Raw genomic sequence first — 16,059 nt, 5'->3', positions numbered from 1 at the left:
CTTAAAGCGTTACTAAACCCACAACAGTACAATCAGTCTGTAGATGCAGTAAAGCATGCTGGTTATACTCACTGTGGAACCTAAGGGGTTAATCCTCTGCATTGTGCAAAAATGCTGTTTGATTCTGACTTCTCTGCCTCTCCTCTTGTTCAAATGTCCACGCTGATAAGGCAGACTTAACCCGTAGCCCTTCTGCACATGCTCAGTTTAGTGTGTATTGCTGGAGAGGTTTTTATTTTCTTGGGAGAGTGCATGTGATCAGCACAGGGCCAATCAGCACTGTCCAGACAGAGGTCAGGGGTTTCGCATCCTCCTAGAGCAGAAAGAAAAGTCCTCCTACAATCTTTAACCAGTGCTCTGCTGAAGTCACAAGACTGCTCTAACTGCTGATAGGAAAAGGTCTTTAGCAGTTTATATTTACTAAAAGAATTGCATTTCCATGTTCTGTGTACTGTGGGGGACCAGATATAGGGAATGCAGGGTCCGGGGAGAGGGGATATAGGGAATGCAGGGTCCGGGGAGAGCAGATATAGTGAATGCGGGGTCCGGGGAGACCAGATATAGTGAATGCAGGATCCGGGGAGAGCGGATATAGTGAATGCGGGGTCCGGGGAGAGCGGATATAGTGAATGCGGGGTTCGGAGTTAGCGAATATAGTGAATGCGGGGTCCGGGGAGAGCGGATATAGTGAATGCAGGGTCCGGGGAGAGCGGATATAGTGAATGCGGGGTTCGGAGTTAGCGGATATAGTGAATGCGGGGTCCGGGGAGAGCGGATATAGTGAATGCAGGGTCCGGGGAGAGCGGATATAGTGAATGCGGGGTCCGGGGAGAGTGGATATAGTGAATGCGGGGAGAGCGGATACAGTGAATGCGGGGTCCGGGGAGACTGGATACAGTGAATGCGGGGTCCGGGGAGAGCGGATATAGTGAATGCGGGGTCCGGGGAGACTGGATATAGTGAATGCAGGGTCCGGGGAGAGCGGATATAGTGAATGCGGGGTTCGGGGAGAGCGGATATAGTGAATGCGGGGTCCGGGGAGAGCGGATACAGTGAATGCGGGGTCCGGGGAGAGCGGATACAGTGAATGCGGGGTCCGGGGAGACTGGATATAGTGAATGCGGGGTCCAGGGAGAGCGGATATAGTGAATGCGGGGTCCGGGGAGACCAGATATAGTGAATGCAGGATCCGGGGAGAGCGGATATAGTGAATGCGGGGTCCGGAGTTAGCGGATATAGTGAATGCGGGGTCCGGGAGAGCGGATATAGTGAATGCAGGGTCCGGGGAGAGCGGATATAGTGAATGCGGGGTCCGGGGAGAGCGGATATAGTGAATGCGGGGTCCGGGGAGAGCGGATATAGTGAATGCAGGGTCCGGGGAGAGCGGATATAGTGAATGCAGAATCCGGGGAGAGCGGATATAGTGAATGCAGGGTCTGGGGAGAGTGGATATAGTGAATGCGGGGAGAGCGGATACAGTGAATGCGGGGTCCGGGGAGACTGGATATAGTGAATGCGGGGTCCGGGGAGACTGGATACAGTGAATGCGGGGTCCGGGGAGAGCGGATATAGTGAATGCAGGGTCTGGGGAGAGCGGATACAGTGAATGCGGGGTCCGGGGAGACTGGATATAGTGAATGCGGGGTCCGGGGAGACTGGATACAGTGAATGCGGGGTCCGGGGAGAGCGGATATAGTGAATGCGGGGTCTGGGGAGAGCGGATATAGTAAATGCGGGGTCCGGGGAGAGCGGATATAGTGAATGCAGGGTCCGGGGTTTAGTAACACTTTAATGCAGGAATGCATTACTGGAAAAGTACAGCCAAAGTTCGTTTGGCCGTACATCTGATCCACCTAGATGTCTGGACCTGCACCTGGCTCAGGCGAGAGCCTTAGTCAGCCGCTCCTGTGCCCTCCACTGCCCAGCGCTCCAGTGAGCCTTGGGGGGGCGGGGGAGGGGTGCAGAGCAGACAGTGGTGACTGATGGAGAGGAGGAAGAACGGAGCGATCAATGGTGTCTGATTGCTCTATTCTCACCCTTGGAGCCAGTGGGATACAGATGCAGCATCAGATTGATGCTGCATCCACCTAGGTAAGTATGATATATAAAAAAAAAAAAAAAGAAGCCTATACATATTTTAAGGTAAAAAAAAACCCCCTTTTTAATACCTGGAATGCAGTAAGATAACAGTTTGGCGGTTAGAGCCCCTTTAAGTCTAGGAGTAGAGTAATAATAGGCTGTGCCACTTCTCTTATTCCTTGTTACAGCCGGCCCCCCCATCGCTGTGCATCTGATACCCCCGAAACGTCTTCCTGCTGGCGGTCCCACTATGATGTCATCACATACAAATACACAGCTAATGATTCGCAAGCTGGAGTGTCAGAGAAGATAATAGCAGCAGCAGGCCAGAGAATGAGGGATGAAGTATCAGCCCTACTACGAAATTATTTTTTGTTGTAATCCAGGGATGTAGTTGTAACTACCTGTGTCTGGCTTGGTATCAGCCTCTTGCAGTCCCAGCCACTTAAGCAGCTTTTGCTGCTTCTCCCTCTTCAGTCTGAGCTCTGCCTTTACAGCGATTGCATGAGGCTGATGCCAAATCAAACTCTGGTATTTACACTGCTTGAATCGAGCTGAACTTCTGGATTAAAACGAAAATTTCACTTGCCATGGGGCTGTGATACTTGCCTTATCCGTCATTCCTCTGGCTGCCAACAGTATTCTCTTCTCTCCAGCACTCCACCTTATGAACTGGGCACCTTTATGATGCATTCTCACCAGTAAAAGTAATCATTTATATCATCTTACTGAGCGTATAGTTGTTTTTATTCATGGTTTTTTTTTTTTTTTTTTTTTTTTTTTTAAATCCTTAAAGCTGAAGTTTAATTTTACCTTTTTATTTTGACTTCCCTGGTTCCTCTCCGCCTCTACCAACATGTTAATGAAAGTTTTACATAAAATATTTCCGTTTTTAGTGCCGGTACACTCCACAATTTCAGCATTCAAGATGTGTTTCTCTCTGCGTTCTTGTGCAATTTTTAATGCTTTCTGGTAGTGGTGCACCCAAATGAACCGGAACGTCAGGATGCACTTGGCCAAAAACTGAAATAGTTTTTTTTTTAAAATATATTTTTTTTAGACATATAGATCCAATAATGTAAAATAACTTTTATTGAATGGATATGTGTGTGTGTGTCTATCTATCTATCTATCTATCTATCTATCTATCTATCTATCTCTTAGATTGTAAGCTCCAAGGATCAGGGCCCTCCTATCCCTCTTGTATTGAACTGTAACGTTGCTGTATTGTCTCCCTTTATATTGCAAAGCTGTGAGCAAACTGTTGGCGCCATAAATCCTGTATAATAAATATATATACACACATAATATATATAGATAATACAAATTTTATATATATATATATATATATATATATATATATATATATAAAATACTCTGCACAACAATTTAACCACTTCCCGACCGGCCGTTGCATATAAACGGCCGGACGGTGGCACCGCAGGGTCAGGTGGCCGTTTATGAACGGCCTCCCCGCACCCTGTTTGTGCGCGCTCCCTGGGAGCGCGCAGCACCGCGATCCAGTGCCCGCTGTGTCCTCCGGACACAGTGAAACACCGATCGTCGGACGGGACCTCTGTACAAGGTCCCGATCATGTGATCACTGATTGGCCAATCAGTGATCACATGCAAAGTAGTAAGCAAGATGTCACTTGTGACATCACTGCTTACTATGTGTGAAATCTGTGAATGATCACAGAGGTCACATGGTACAAGGCTATTCACAACAGCCTTGTACCATGTGACAAGCTGTGACCAATCACAGCTCACTCAGTACTTCTCAATGAGTGCAGGAATGCAGCCAGAGAGAAAGAGAAATTATTGCTTTTACATCCTATATGGGTGTAAAAGGAATCCGTGTACAAAAAAAAAAATCTTCATCACCCCCCACAAGTAGTACAGTGTCACCATGGTGACACTGTACTGCTAGGGTGACAGTATGTAAAAAAAAAAATAAACATAAAAAATAATAATATAAAAATGTAAAAAAAAATGTTTAAAAATTATAATTTTTTTTTTTTTACTAAAAAGATAACGGAATAAATTTTGGCAAAGATTTATGATGAAATATTATTTATTTGCAAAATTTTATTTAAAAAAACACTTTTGTTCAAAATTTTTGGACTTTTTCATTTACATAGCAAAAAAAATAAAAATCCCAGCGGTGAATAAATACCACCAAAATAAAGCTTTATCTGTCTCAAAAAAATGGTAAAAAATTAATTTGGGTACAGTGTTGCATGACTGCGCAATTGTCATTCAAAGTGTGATAGCGCTGAAAGCTGAAAATTGCCCTGGTCAGGAAGGGGGTGAAAGTGTCCGGTCTGGAAGTGGTTAAAGGATAAGTTCATTTTTTTTTTTTTTGCACGCAAAAAAAGTTTGTTTTATATATATATATATATATATATATATTTATTATTATTATTATATTTTTTTTTTTATTTTTTTATTTTTTTTAATATATATATATTATACTCTGCAAAATTTTTTACCTGTAAATTATCGTGCATTTTATTTGTCTCAGGAGCCTGGAAAGCATTGTAGCAGCGATCAGCAGATCGCTGGTGCCATGCAGGACTCCTGCAGACCTGTCCGTATATTTGCTTGCCCGTACATCCTATCCCAGTGATGGCGAACCTTTTTGAGCCCGAGTGCCCAAACTGCAACACAAAACCAACTTTTTTATTTCAAAGTGCCAACACTGGAATTAATCACTTGCCTACCGGGCACTTCTACCCCCTTCCTGCCCAGGACAATTTTCAGCTTTCAGTGCTTTTGCACTTAACATAGACAATTGTGCGGTCATGCAACACTGTAACCATATGCAATTTTTATCATTTTTTCACACAAATAGAGCTTTTTTTTGGTGGTATTTAATCACCAGTGGGTGTTTTATTTTTTGCACTATAAATGAAAAAAGAGCAATGAGTAAGTGAGTAATATTTCTTCTTTGATGTGCGTTGGTGAGGCTGCACTGATAGGCAGCACTGATGGGCATTGATGAGGCGGCACAGATAGGTAGCACTGATGAGGCGGCACTGGTGAGCATTGATGAGGAGGCTCTGATGATATGCAGGCACTGATATGAGGCACTGATATGCAGTAAATGATGGGCACTGATAAGCGGCACTGACAGCACCAACTGGAGGCACTGACAGACGGCACTGACCGGCGGCACTGCTGGGCATCATTGATGGGTGGCACTGATGGGCAGCACTAATGAGGTGTCACAGATAGGTGGCACTGATAGGCGACACTGATAATGGGTACTGATAGACAGCACTGATAGGTGGCACTGACTGACATCACTGCTGGGCACTGACTGGCACAACCGCTGGGCACTGACTGGTGGCACTGACTGGCAGCACTGCTGGGCTGCACTGATGGGCACTGGTGGGTGGCACTGGTGGGCACTGGTGGGTGGCACTGGTGGGTACAGGTGGGCGCACTGCTGGGCACAGGTGGGTGCATTGCTGGGCACAAGTGGGCGGAACTTGTGTGTGGCACAGGTGGGCACCGATCATCAGGGCACTGATGATCAGTGACCCTGATGATCGGTGCCGATCCCTGTTCTGACAACTGCCGGTTTTCAGCAGTACTTTACTCACGATCTGACAGTGTGAGGAAAGTGCAGCCGAGAACCGGCATTTGTCATTGGACACGGCTGATCACGTGGTAAAAGGCCGCTGTGATTGGCCTTTTACCATGTCACGTGATCAGCTGTGTCCGCAGGACACAGCGATCACGGAGATCGCCCGGTGCGCGCCCCCGGAGGTGCGCAGGAGAGCGCGTTCTCTTCCTCTTCCTCTCTTCCTCCTGGCGTGCCCACCGAGATGGCTCTGCGTGCCAGCTCTGGCACACGTGCCATAGGTTCGCCATCACTGTCCTATCCTATCCTGTACAAGCAAGCCAATACACTCTGACAGGAAGAATCAATGAACTACCACAATGACATGATAGTTCATTGAGAATCACAAGCTGATAGCTGCTAAGGCTGTCGGAACTTGTAGTTTTCTCATTCACAGAATACTGCGACCTGACATGTTTTTTTGATTTTGACAGCTAGCTGGAGAAGAAGATCCCCTGCTAGCTGTCAAAGCTGGGAGAAGCGCAGGCTGGTCCTTTCATAACATCAATATGGGTGTAACGTAACATTTTATGAAAGGTTTTTCTTTTAAGAAAAACAAAACAAACATCGGCACCTTTTGAGAAGCTCATGGTTTGCAGTGATTTCAGAGCAATTTCAGTACAGGAGAGGAGCCGGTACAACTGGGCAAGACTGAAGGGGAGCCTGGAGTTCACAGTCAACAGAGCCAAAATTTTCCTTTTTACTTTGCAGAGAGTGCCAGGAAGAAACAGGAAGGAATAGTGAGTATGTCGAGGATATACTTCACCGAACACACACCTCCCCAACCTCCTACATCACCTCCCAGCCTAAAACTCCGCTCCATTATGGACCTCAGTCCTTTCACCATTACGGACCAGACACCAATGGAAATCGTGGTGGACATTTTCCGCAAGCTGGGATTGCGTCAGTGTCTGGTGACACATAATGGGTGAGTTGTGATGTAATAAGAATAGCCAGGTCCTGATTCCTCTATATAGCTCTTTATATGACTAGAGGGGTCACCAGGAGGAAGGAGGTCCTGATTCCTCTATATAGATCTTTATATCACTAGAGGGAATACCAGCAGGAGGAAGGAGGTCCTGATTCCTCTATATAGATCTTTATATCACTAGAGGGAATACCAGCAGGAGGAAGGAGGTCCTGATTCCTCTATATAGATCTTTGTATCACTAGAGGGATCACCTGCAGGAGGAAGGAGGTCCTGATTCCTCTATATAGATCTTTATATCACTAGAGAGGTCACCAGCAGGAGGAAGGGGGTCCTGATTCCTCTATATAGATCTTTATATCACTAGAGGGGTCACCAGCAATAGGAAGGAGGTCCTGATTCCTCTATATAGATCTTTGTATCACTAGAGGGATCACCGGCAGAAGGAAGGAGGTCCTGATTCCTCTATATAGATCTTTATATCACTAGAGGGGTCACCGGCAGGAGGAAGGAGGTCCTGATTCCTCTACATAGATCTTTATATCACTAGAGGGGTCACCGGCAGGAGGAAGGAGGTCCTGATTCCTCTACATAGATCTTTATATCACTAGAGGGGTCACCGGCAGGAGGACGGGGGTCCTGATTCCTCTGTATAGATCTTTATATCGCCAGAGGGAATACCAGCAGGAGGAAGGAGGTCCTGATTCCTCTATATAAATATTTATATCACTAGAGGGGTCACCAGCAGGAGGAAGGAGGTCCTGATTCCTATCTATAAATCTTTATATCACTAGAGGGGTCACCAACAGGTGGAAGGAGGTCCCGATTCCTCTATATAGATCTTTATATCACTAGAGAAATCATCAGCAAAAGGAAGGAGGTCCTGATTCCTATATAATAGAACTTTATATAACTAGAGGGGTCCTCAGCGGGAGGAAAGAGGTCCTGATTCCAATATATAGATTTTTATATCATTGGAGGGGTCACCATCAGGAGGAAGGAGATCCTGATTCCTCTATATCAGGGTTGGGCAACTGTGGCCCTCCATCTGTTGGTGAACTACAAGTCCCATCATGCCTCTGCCTTTGGGAGTCATGCTTGTAACTGTCAGTTTTGCAATGCCTCATGGGACTTGTAATTTTACAACAGCTGGAGGGCCACAGTTGCCCACCCCTGCTCTATATAGACCTTTATCTCTAGAGGGGTCACCAGCAAGAGGAAGGAACACATATTTAGAAAATCACTTTAGGCCTGAAGAACCGTTAAAACCCCCAAAAATAAGCTTTCTTAAAGCAGAGACCCTGGAGAATAAAATGATGATTCCAAATTTATATGTCACATGATACAAGTTCAGTAAAAAAAAAACCTGATAAAGTTAATTTTGGGGCACACAACCACAATAAATTACCCAATTTTGGTAAAATATAAAAGAGGAGGTGGTGCTGGAAAAAAAAGTTCTCAAACATGTCAAGCCTTAAGATTACATGGCCCCTACAGGTCATCAGTTTACAGTTAACTGTGAAAAATGGCCCCAGAATTATCGATCTCACTTCAACGCATACAGGTTGTGTCTGTGGGGGTGGCTCATACTTTTTTTTTTTTTGGATGGGGAGGTTTAAGGGTTTGAGTGTGACTTTTGATTTTTATGCCTTTATTTTTTTACTTAACATTTTTATTTTAATCTCATAGGAGACCAAAAGTTGCCTACCTGACAGAATTTTGTTGAGGCAGGTTCTCTTTAATGAGACATCAGAGGGTCTATTCAACCCCTGATATCTTGAACCTGCCCTCTGCTCAATCGAACGGAGTGCACATCACGCTCCGTTAACTTCTTCAGAAGCTGGGAAAGTGACAGCTGATCCCATAAGTGAGGTAATGCATGTCACTTCCATTTTCTTTCTAGCTAGGGGAGATCAGCGAATGGATGTTTGCTGGTCTCCTTCCCCTCTAGCCAGCAACATCCGCCATGGGGGTCCTGGGTCCACAGGTGAGGCAGTAAAGTTTGGGAAACGCGGTGCACTGCTGGGGGTCCATTAAGGCCATCAGGTGGCTGGTGACTTCCACCTGACAGCTGATGTTTGGCTTGTCAAATTTACATGTGAATTGGGAGTGTCAAGTTGATGAAGACCAGGGGCGGGCTGGCCAATTGGAAACTCGGGCACTGCCCAAGGGCCTGGGGTCAGTAGGGGGCCCCATGAGATGCCCCTGGTACCTTTTTCATAGGCATTTTTGAGTTTGGGCAAGGACACAGGGGCCCCATGATCCCCTATTGCCTGGGGGCCCCATGAGTTGTCAGTCCGCCCCTGATGAAGACGTACTTTTACAGGCGGCATCGCTGTTCTGAGAAGGTACAGAAACCGTATTTGTTTTTCTTTTTGGCATAAAGACTTTACATAAAAGAATAAAAGCTGACCATTGTAAGCACCCCTGTTAGTGGTAAATGGTTTAGCTCAACCCTCCAACTGCCACTTTTGCTGGGCAGCTTGGTCTGTTAAGCCTTTCGCTGCCAGGTCCGTATGTTGTACGGGGGGGACAGTGGGGGGTTTTACACATACACTCCGGGAGTGTGTGTATATCTGACAAGACAACATCTGGCTGTCAAATGGACGTAGTCCAGCGCCAGATTGCTTCCACACCCCCCCCCCCCCTCTGTCACCGTAAAAGGCGCACCCGCCCCCTGCTATGTATCCAGGACTCCGGTTAGCAATCTGCGGGCCCAGGACTGGCATAGCAGGTTTCACCAGGTAGGAGGGAGCTGAGTAGATGTGCATCTGCCCTCCTTCCCTTCTTGCTGCTGACATGGAAATTAAATGTAAACATCACTTCCGGGTCCCAGTGTCAGTTTCCCCAGCGAAGCATGGCCAGGACAGAATGTAATGTAGTGCGATCTGCTCTGCGTTACATTCATTGGAGCCAGGGTCGGACTGACCATTCGGAAACTCGGGCACTGCCAAGGGCCCGGGGTCAGTAGGGGGCCCCATGAGATGCCCCTGGTACCTTTTTCATAGGCTTTTTTGAGTTTGGGCAAGGACACAGGGGCCCCATGATCCCCTATTGCCCGGGGGCCCCATGAGTTGTCAGTCCACCCCTGATTGGAGCACAGGGGAGACATGTGGCGGGGTCCTTTAGACCCCAAATGTCTCATTAAAGGGAACCTGTCACCAACAAATCATAACATAGAGGACTTTTTGTCCCCTATGTGATGGAACAAAAAAAGTAAAATATTTTTTTTTTATTGTAAATAATTAGTTACACCCAAGCACATAAACTTTCCCCCTCCAAAATTTTTTTCAGGCCCCCCCCACACATACGCACATATAAATTTGAACACACATTGGGCTGATTGCGATACATATGCGACATATCGCCGTGCACACCAGAATGACAGCAATATTTCTAGCACAAGACCACCTCTGTAAAACTAAACTGATGACCTATAGGGGCTATTAAAGTAAAACCTGTGTAAAATACAGGGTACTGAAGTTTGTTGCCATTTCGCAGGAGCACACAAATTTAAGGTTTGACATGTTGGGTATCTATTTACCGTATTTTTCGCTCCATAAGACGCACCTGACCATAAGACGCACATAGGTTTTAGAGGCAGAAAACAGGAAAAAAAAAATTCGGAACCAATGGACTGCAGACATAGTACAGGAGATGACCAGAGACTGCGGACATAGTACAGGAGATGACCAGAGGCTGCAGACATAGTACAGGAGATGACCAGAGACTGCAGACATAGTACAGGAGATGACCAGAGACTGCGGACACAGTACAGGAGATGACCAGAGACTGCGGACATGGTACAGGAGATGACCAGAGACTGCGGACACGGTACAGGAGATGACCAGAGACTGCGGACACGGTACAGGAGATGACCAGAGACTGCGGACACGGTACAGGAGATGACCAGAGACTGCGGACACAGTACAGGAGATGATCAGAGACTGCGGACACGGTACAGGAGATGACCAGAGACTGCGGACACGGTACAGGAGATGACCAGAGACTGCGGACACAATACAGGAGATGACCAGAGACTGCGGACACAATACAGGAGATGACCAGAGACTGCGGACACGGTACAGGGGATGACCAGAGACTGCGGACACGGTACAGGGGATGACCAGAGACTGCGGACACGGTACAGGGGATGACCAGAGACTGCGGACACGGTACAGGGGATGACCAGAGACTGCGGACACGGTACAGGGGATGACCAGAGACTGCGGACACGGTACAGGGGATGACCAGAGACTGCGGACACGGTACAGGGGATGACCAGAGACTGCGGACACGGTACAGGGGATGACCAGAGACTGCGGACACGGTACAGGGGATGACCAGAGACTGCGGACACGGTACAGGGGATGACCAGAGACTGCGGACACGGTACAGGGGATGACCAGAGACTGCGGACACGGTACAGGGGATGACCAGAGACTGCGGACACGGTACAGGGGATGACCAGAGACTGCGGACACGGTACAGGGGATGACCAGAGACTGCGGACACGGTACAGGGGATGACCAGAGACTGCGGACACGGTACAGGGGATGACCAGAGACTGCGGACACGGTACAGGGGATGACCAGAGACTGCGGACACGGTACAGGGGATGACCAGAGACTGCGGACACGGTACAGGGGATGACCAGAGACTGCGGACACGGTACAGGGGATGACCAGAGACTGCGGACACGGTACAGGGGATGACCAGAGACTGCGGACACGGTACAGGGGATGACCAGAGACTGCGGACACGGTACAGGGGATGACCAGAGACTGCGGACACGGTACAGGGGATGACCAGAGACTGCGGACACGGTACAGGGGATGACCAGAGACTGCGGACACGGTACAGGGGATGACCAGAGACTGCGGACACGGTACAGGGGATGACCAGAGACTGCGGACACGGTACAGGGGATGACCAGAGACTGCGGACACGGTACAGGGGATGACCAGAGACTGCGGACACGGTACAGGGGATGACCAGAGACTGCGGACACGGTACAGGGGATGACCAGAGACTGCGGACACGGTACAGGGGATGACCAGAGACTGCGGACACGGTACAGGGGATGACCAGAGACTGCGGACACGGTACAGGGGATGACCAGAGACTGCGGACACGGTACAGGGGATGACCAGAGACTGCGGACACGGTACAGGGGATGACCAGAGACTGCGGACACGGTACAGGGGATGACCAGAGACTGCGGACACGGTACAGGGGATGACCAGAGACTGCGGACACGGTACAGGGGATGACCAGAGACTGCGGACACGGTACAGGGGATGACCAGAGACTGCGGACACGGTACAGGGGATGACCAGAGACTGCGGACACGGTACAGGGGATGACCAGAGACTGCGGACACGGTACAGGGGATGACCAGAGACTGCGGACACGGTACAGGGGATGACCAGAGACTGCGGACACGGTACAGGGGATGACCAGAGACTGCGGACACGGTACAGGGGATGACCAGAGACTGCGGACACGGTACAGGGGATGACCAGAGACTGCGGACACGGTACAGGGGATGACCAGAGACTGCGGACACGGTACAGGGGATGACCAGAGACTGCGGACACGGTACAGGGGATGACCAGAGACTGCGGACACGGTACAGGGGATGACCAGAGACTGCGGACACGGTACAGGGGATGACCAGAGACTGCGGACACGGTACAGGGGATGACCAGAGACTGCGGACACGGTACAGGGGATGACCAGAGACTGCGGACACGGTACAGGGGATGACCAGAGACTGCGGACACGGTACAGGGGATGACCAGAGACTGCGGACACGGGACAGGGATGACCAGAGACTGCGGACACGGGACAGGGATGACCAGAGACTGCGGACAGTACAGGAGATGACCAGAGACTGCGGACAGTACAGGAGATGACTGCTGACCTTTGGGGAGGGAGGGGGAGCCGGTACCTGAATTTGACAGGTACCCGTTCTTACTTCCGTGGAGTTGTTCTTTGATCTTACCTGTTCCTCTATCCAGCGGCGCGCTGTCTTCCCGGCTTCTGTAGTGTCGGCGCTCGGCAGACAGCCGGATGCCCAGTGCGCATGCGCGAGAAGCTCTGCGTTTTGTGATTGGTCCAGCGGCTTCTGGGATCTGTCATGTGTCCCAGGTACTGCCTTACCATTCACAAAGAGCACCGCTTCTTGCGCATGCGCACTTGGGACCCGGATGTCACGCACACTACAGAAGCCGGGAAGACAGCGCACCGCTGGATAGAGGAACAGGTAAGATCCCACTGCAGAGCTGAGCGGCTGGCCCGGTATTCTGACACGGCGGCGGTGGAAATACCGGACCGGCCGCTCCATATTCGCTCCATAAGATGCACTGACATTTTTTTTGGGGGGGGGGGGAAGTGCGTCTTATGGAGCGAAAAATACGGTACTTGGTGCGACCTCGTCTTTTATATTTTACCAAAGAAGGGGGGGATTTATTGTGTTCGTCTATCCTAAGATTAATGTTAGTGGTGTTTTTACTCGGCGTTTCCAGCCGTAATATTGTGTAAATTAAAACATTTTTAAAAATCTAAAATTGAAACTACCGCTGTTTTATTCTCTAGGGTGGTGTCTGCTTTCAGAAAATGTATAATGGGGTGGGGGTTTATTCAGTCTTCAATCTAAAATGTTTTAAACAAGTGCAAAAATGCAAAGACCGCTCTGGCAGCAAAAGGGTTATAGGAAGTTGACGAACCTACTGGCAGGATCAAGAGGCAATAAATAATGTGGATTTTAACTGGCTGCCTGATTTTTATTCCAGGAGACTGCTGGGAATTATCACAAAGAAGGACGTCCTAAAGCATATAGCACAGATGGCCAACCAAGATCCAGACTCTATATTGTTCAACTGAACCCACATCCTCATGTAACATGAACTTTTGGATCCTGTGAAGCCATACTCACTATCACTTTATGGTGTTTTTGACACCTTCATATTACTGTGAAGAGAAGTGCCTCGCTTCATGCCATTGGAGCCCCCCCGGCACTGTATTTTCTCAGATCTGCTAAAGCGACATTGAGTGGAGGGCCACGTCCACACGTCCTTGTTTGCAGCAAATGACCCGTGCGACTTACCTGGAGTCTTCATATAATCCTTTGATTTGGTGGAGATGTAACAACAGCGAGAGGAGCGAGCCTAAAAGATACAAGGAAAGGCTATGGGTGGCAATGCACCTTTAATAAGAAATAATAAATTATATATTTAAATTGAAATATTTTTCCTGTCTTAAAAGGTCAACCATTACCACTGTATGCAGCTAAGGAGGACTCTGTTAAAGACTAGTTTGTTTTTTCTGTGCCAAGAAATGCATTTAAAGCCTAAATGAACCCAACTAAATATGTTGCGAGCATGCAAAGTCTTACAGGGACGTTAGAAAGCAGCCACAGCCTGAGTAGAAAAATCTGTCCCCTGCCAGCATGCTGCAGAGAAGGACACTTTCTGTGTATATGGCAACAGTGGTATCTCTGAAGAGGTCTGATCTTTCCCTTGCTGGGTCAGAGCTTAGAGTTCTTCAATAAGTAGGTCGTGCTCCCTGCTGATTGGAAAGCTCCAGCTGTGTCTGACCTCTGCAGAGAGACCACTGCTTCCACACAAACAGCAAGTACCCTTCTGTGCAGCAAGTTGGGCTGTGGCTACCTTCTAAAGTGAACCAAAATGCTGCAGAGAAGGAAAGAGTAGAAAGGCTTGTCCCCTGCCAACAGGGTGTAGAGAAGGACCCTTGCTCTCTGTGTAGAAGCAGCAGCCTCTCTACAAAGTTCAGACACATATATGGGTATATTGGATCTCTGCAGAGATACTACTGCTTCCATATGTACACCAAAGGTCCTTCTCTACAGCATGCTGGCAGGGGGCAGGATTTGTTTTCCCTCAGGCTGTTGCTACTTTCTAAAAAGAACCAACTGTAAAACTTTTAACACCTCTTTGTTTTGATGGTCCTGGAATGTACTTAGTTGATTTAAAGTAAATGTTTATTTGGGCTTTAAATGCTCATAAACTATACCACTTACTCAGCCTTATTTTTACTGTTCTACGGTGCGGTATCTTTAAATGAAATATTGGATGTATAAATCAGTATGTATCACAGTTTGATTTGCGCATGCACTGAGTGAAGTTCTGCACCCGAGGATCTTGTATCATCAGAAATTACAGAAAGCGTTGATCTGCACACTTTAAAATGGTTCTGATTCCACATGCGGAGGCTAGCTTCATTCTGTGTTTTTTTTTTTTTTTGGTTTTTGGTTTTTTTTTACATTTAGGTGACTGTATTTAAAATTGCAACTTCCTTTCTAATTACATATGGTCCCAAATTATGGAAGTGGACCATAAGGTTCCATTAACCGTACTAGGAAATAAACCTTGAACTTTTTCATAATCCTTATGAATTCTTCTTTAAACAGTCTGACTTTTGAGTTGCCAAATAAAAACTTTGCAGTTTCCTGTTAGTGTCAGCAGTATCTCTGATGATATATACGTTTTTAAGAAAAAAAAAATAGAATGTAGGGTATTACACACACGCACTATGGCCAAATGTTTGTGGACAGCTGACCAGCACATATATATCAGATTATTGGACATCCCATTCTGAAACCACGGGCCCCTTTTTGGCTATAATATCCTCCACTCTTCTGGGAAGGCTTTCCACAAGATTTTAGACTGGGGGAATTTGTGCCTGGTCAGCTAAAAGAGGCTTTGTGAGGTCATGTACTGATGTTGGATGAGAAGGCCTGGCTCCCAAACTGCGTTCCCATTCATGCCAAAACTGTTCAGTAGGGTTAAGATCAGGGCGCTGTGTAGACCAGGGTTTCTCAACCAGGTTTCCATGAAAATGTAGGATTTCTCCCAAGGTTTTTAGGGGTTCCTTGAGCAAGGAGCAATGATGGATTGATCCCCTACTTACACTGAACATCAATGCAAGGAGACAATTTTTCACTAACCACCAATGCAAGGGGTCACTTCTACATTGATCGCAAATGCTAGAGGATACCTGCCTAGCTCACAATTAGAATTTCAATTCATCCCAGTGGTGTTCAGTAGAGTTAAGGTCAGGTGCTGATGTTGGATGAGAAGACCTGATCCCAAAGGTGTTCAGTAGAGTTGAAGTCGGGTACTGATGTTGGATAATAATACCTGATCCCAGAGGTGTTCACTAGGTTTGAGGTCAGGTACTGATGTTGGATGAGAAGACCTGATCCCAGAGGTGTTCATTAGGGTTGAGGTCAGGTACTGATGTTTGATGAAAAGACCTGATTCCAGTTGGCATTCCAGTTCATCCCAAAGGTGTTCAGACCAGATTTTCTCTACCAGGGTTCCGTGAGACCCTAAGGTTCCTCTTAAGGTTGCTATGGGTTTCTTGAGTAGTGAGCAATGGTGGATAGATCTCCCACATA

The 16,059-nt window shown here is 47.6% G+C and overlaps 1 protein-coding gene across 1 annotated transcript in view; it reads left to right on the top strand.

The window, feature by feature from the left end:
- The window catches only part of LOC149435302 (H(+)/Cl(-) exchange transporter 5), a 41,881-nt gene extending 26,767 nt beyond the window's left edge, over positions 1-15,114 (top strand). Inside the window, exons 8-9 of the mRNA XM_089662808.1 lie at positions 6,419-6,635; positions 13,433-15,114. Coding sequence (XP_089518934.1) covers positions 6,419-6,635; positions 13,433-13,523 — 308 coding nt within the window. The 3' untranslated portion in view covers positions 13,524-15,114. The remainder of the gene's footprint in view (positions 1-6,418; positions 6,636-13,432) is intronic.
- Positions 15,115-16,059: the final 945 nt, after the last annotated feature.

Source organism: Staurois parvus, unplaced genomic scaffold (assembly GCF_062004578.1).
Source record: "Staurois parvus isolate SC_StPar_1 unplaced genomic scaffold, SC_StPar_1.0 ptg001554l, whole genome shotgun sequence".
Classification (NCBI taxonomy): domain Eukaryota; kingdom Metazoa; phylum Chordata; class Amphibia; order Anura; family Ranidae; genus Staurois; species Staurois parvus.
This window is presented reverse-complemented; position numbering and strand designations above follow the sequence as displayed.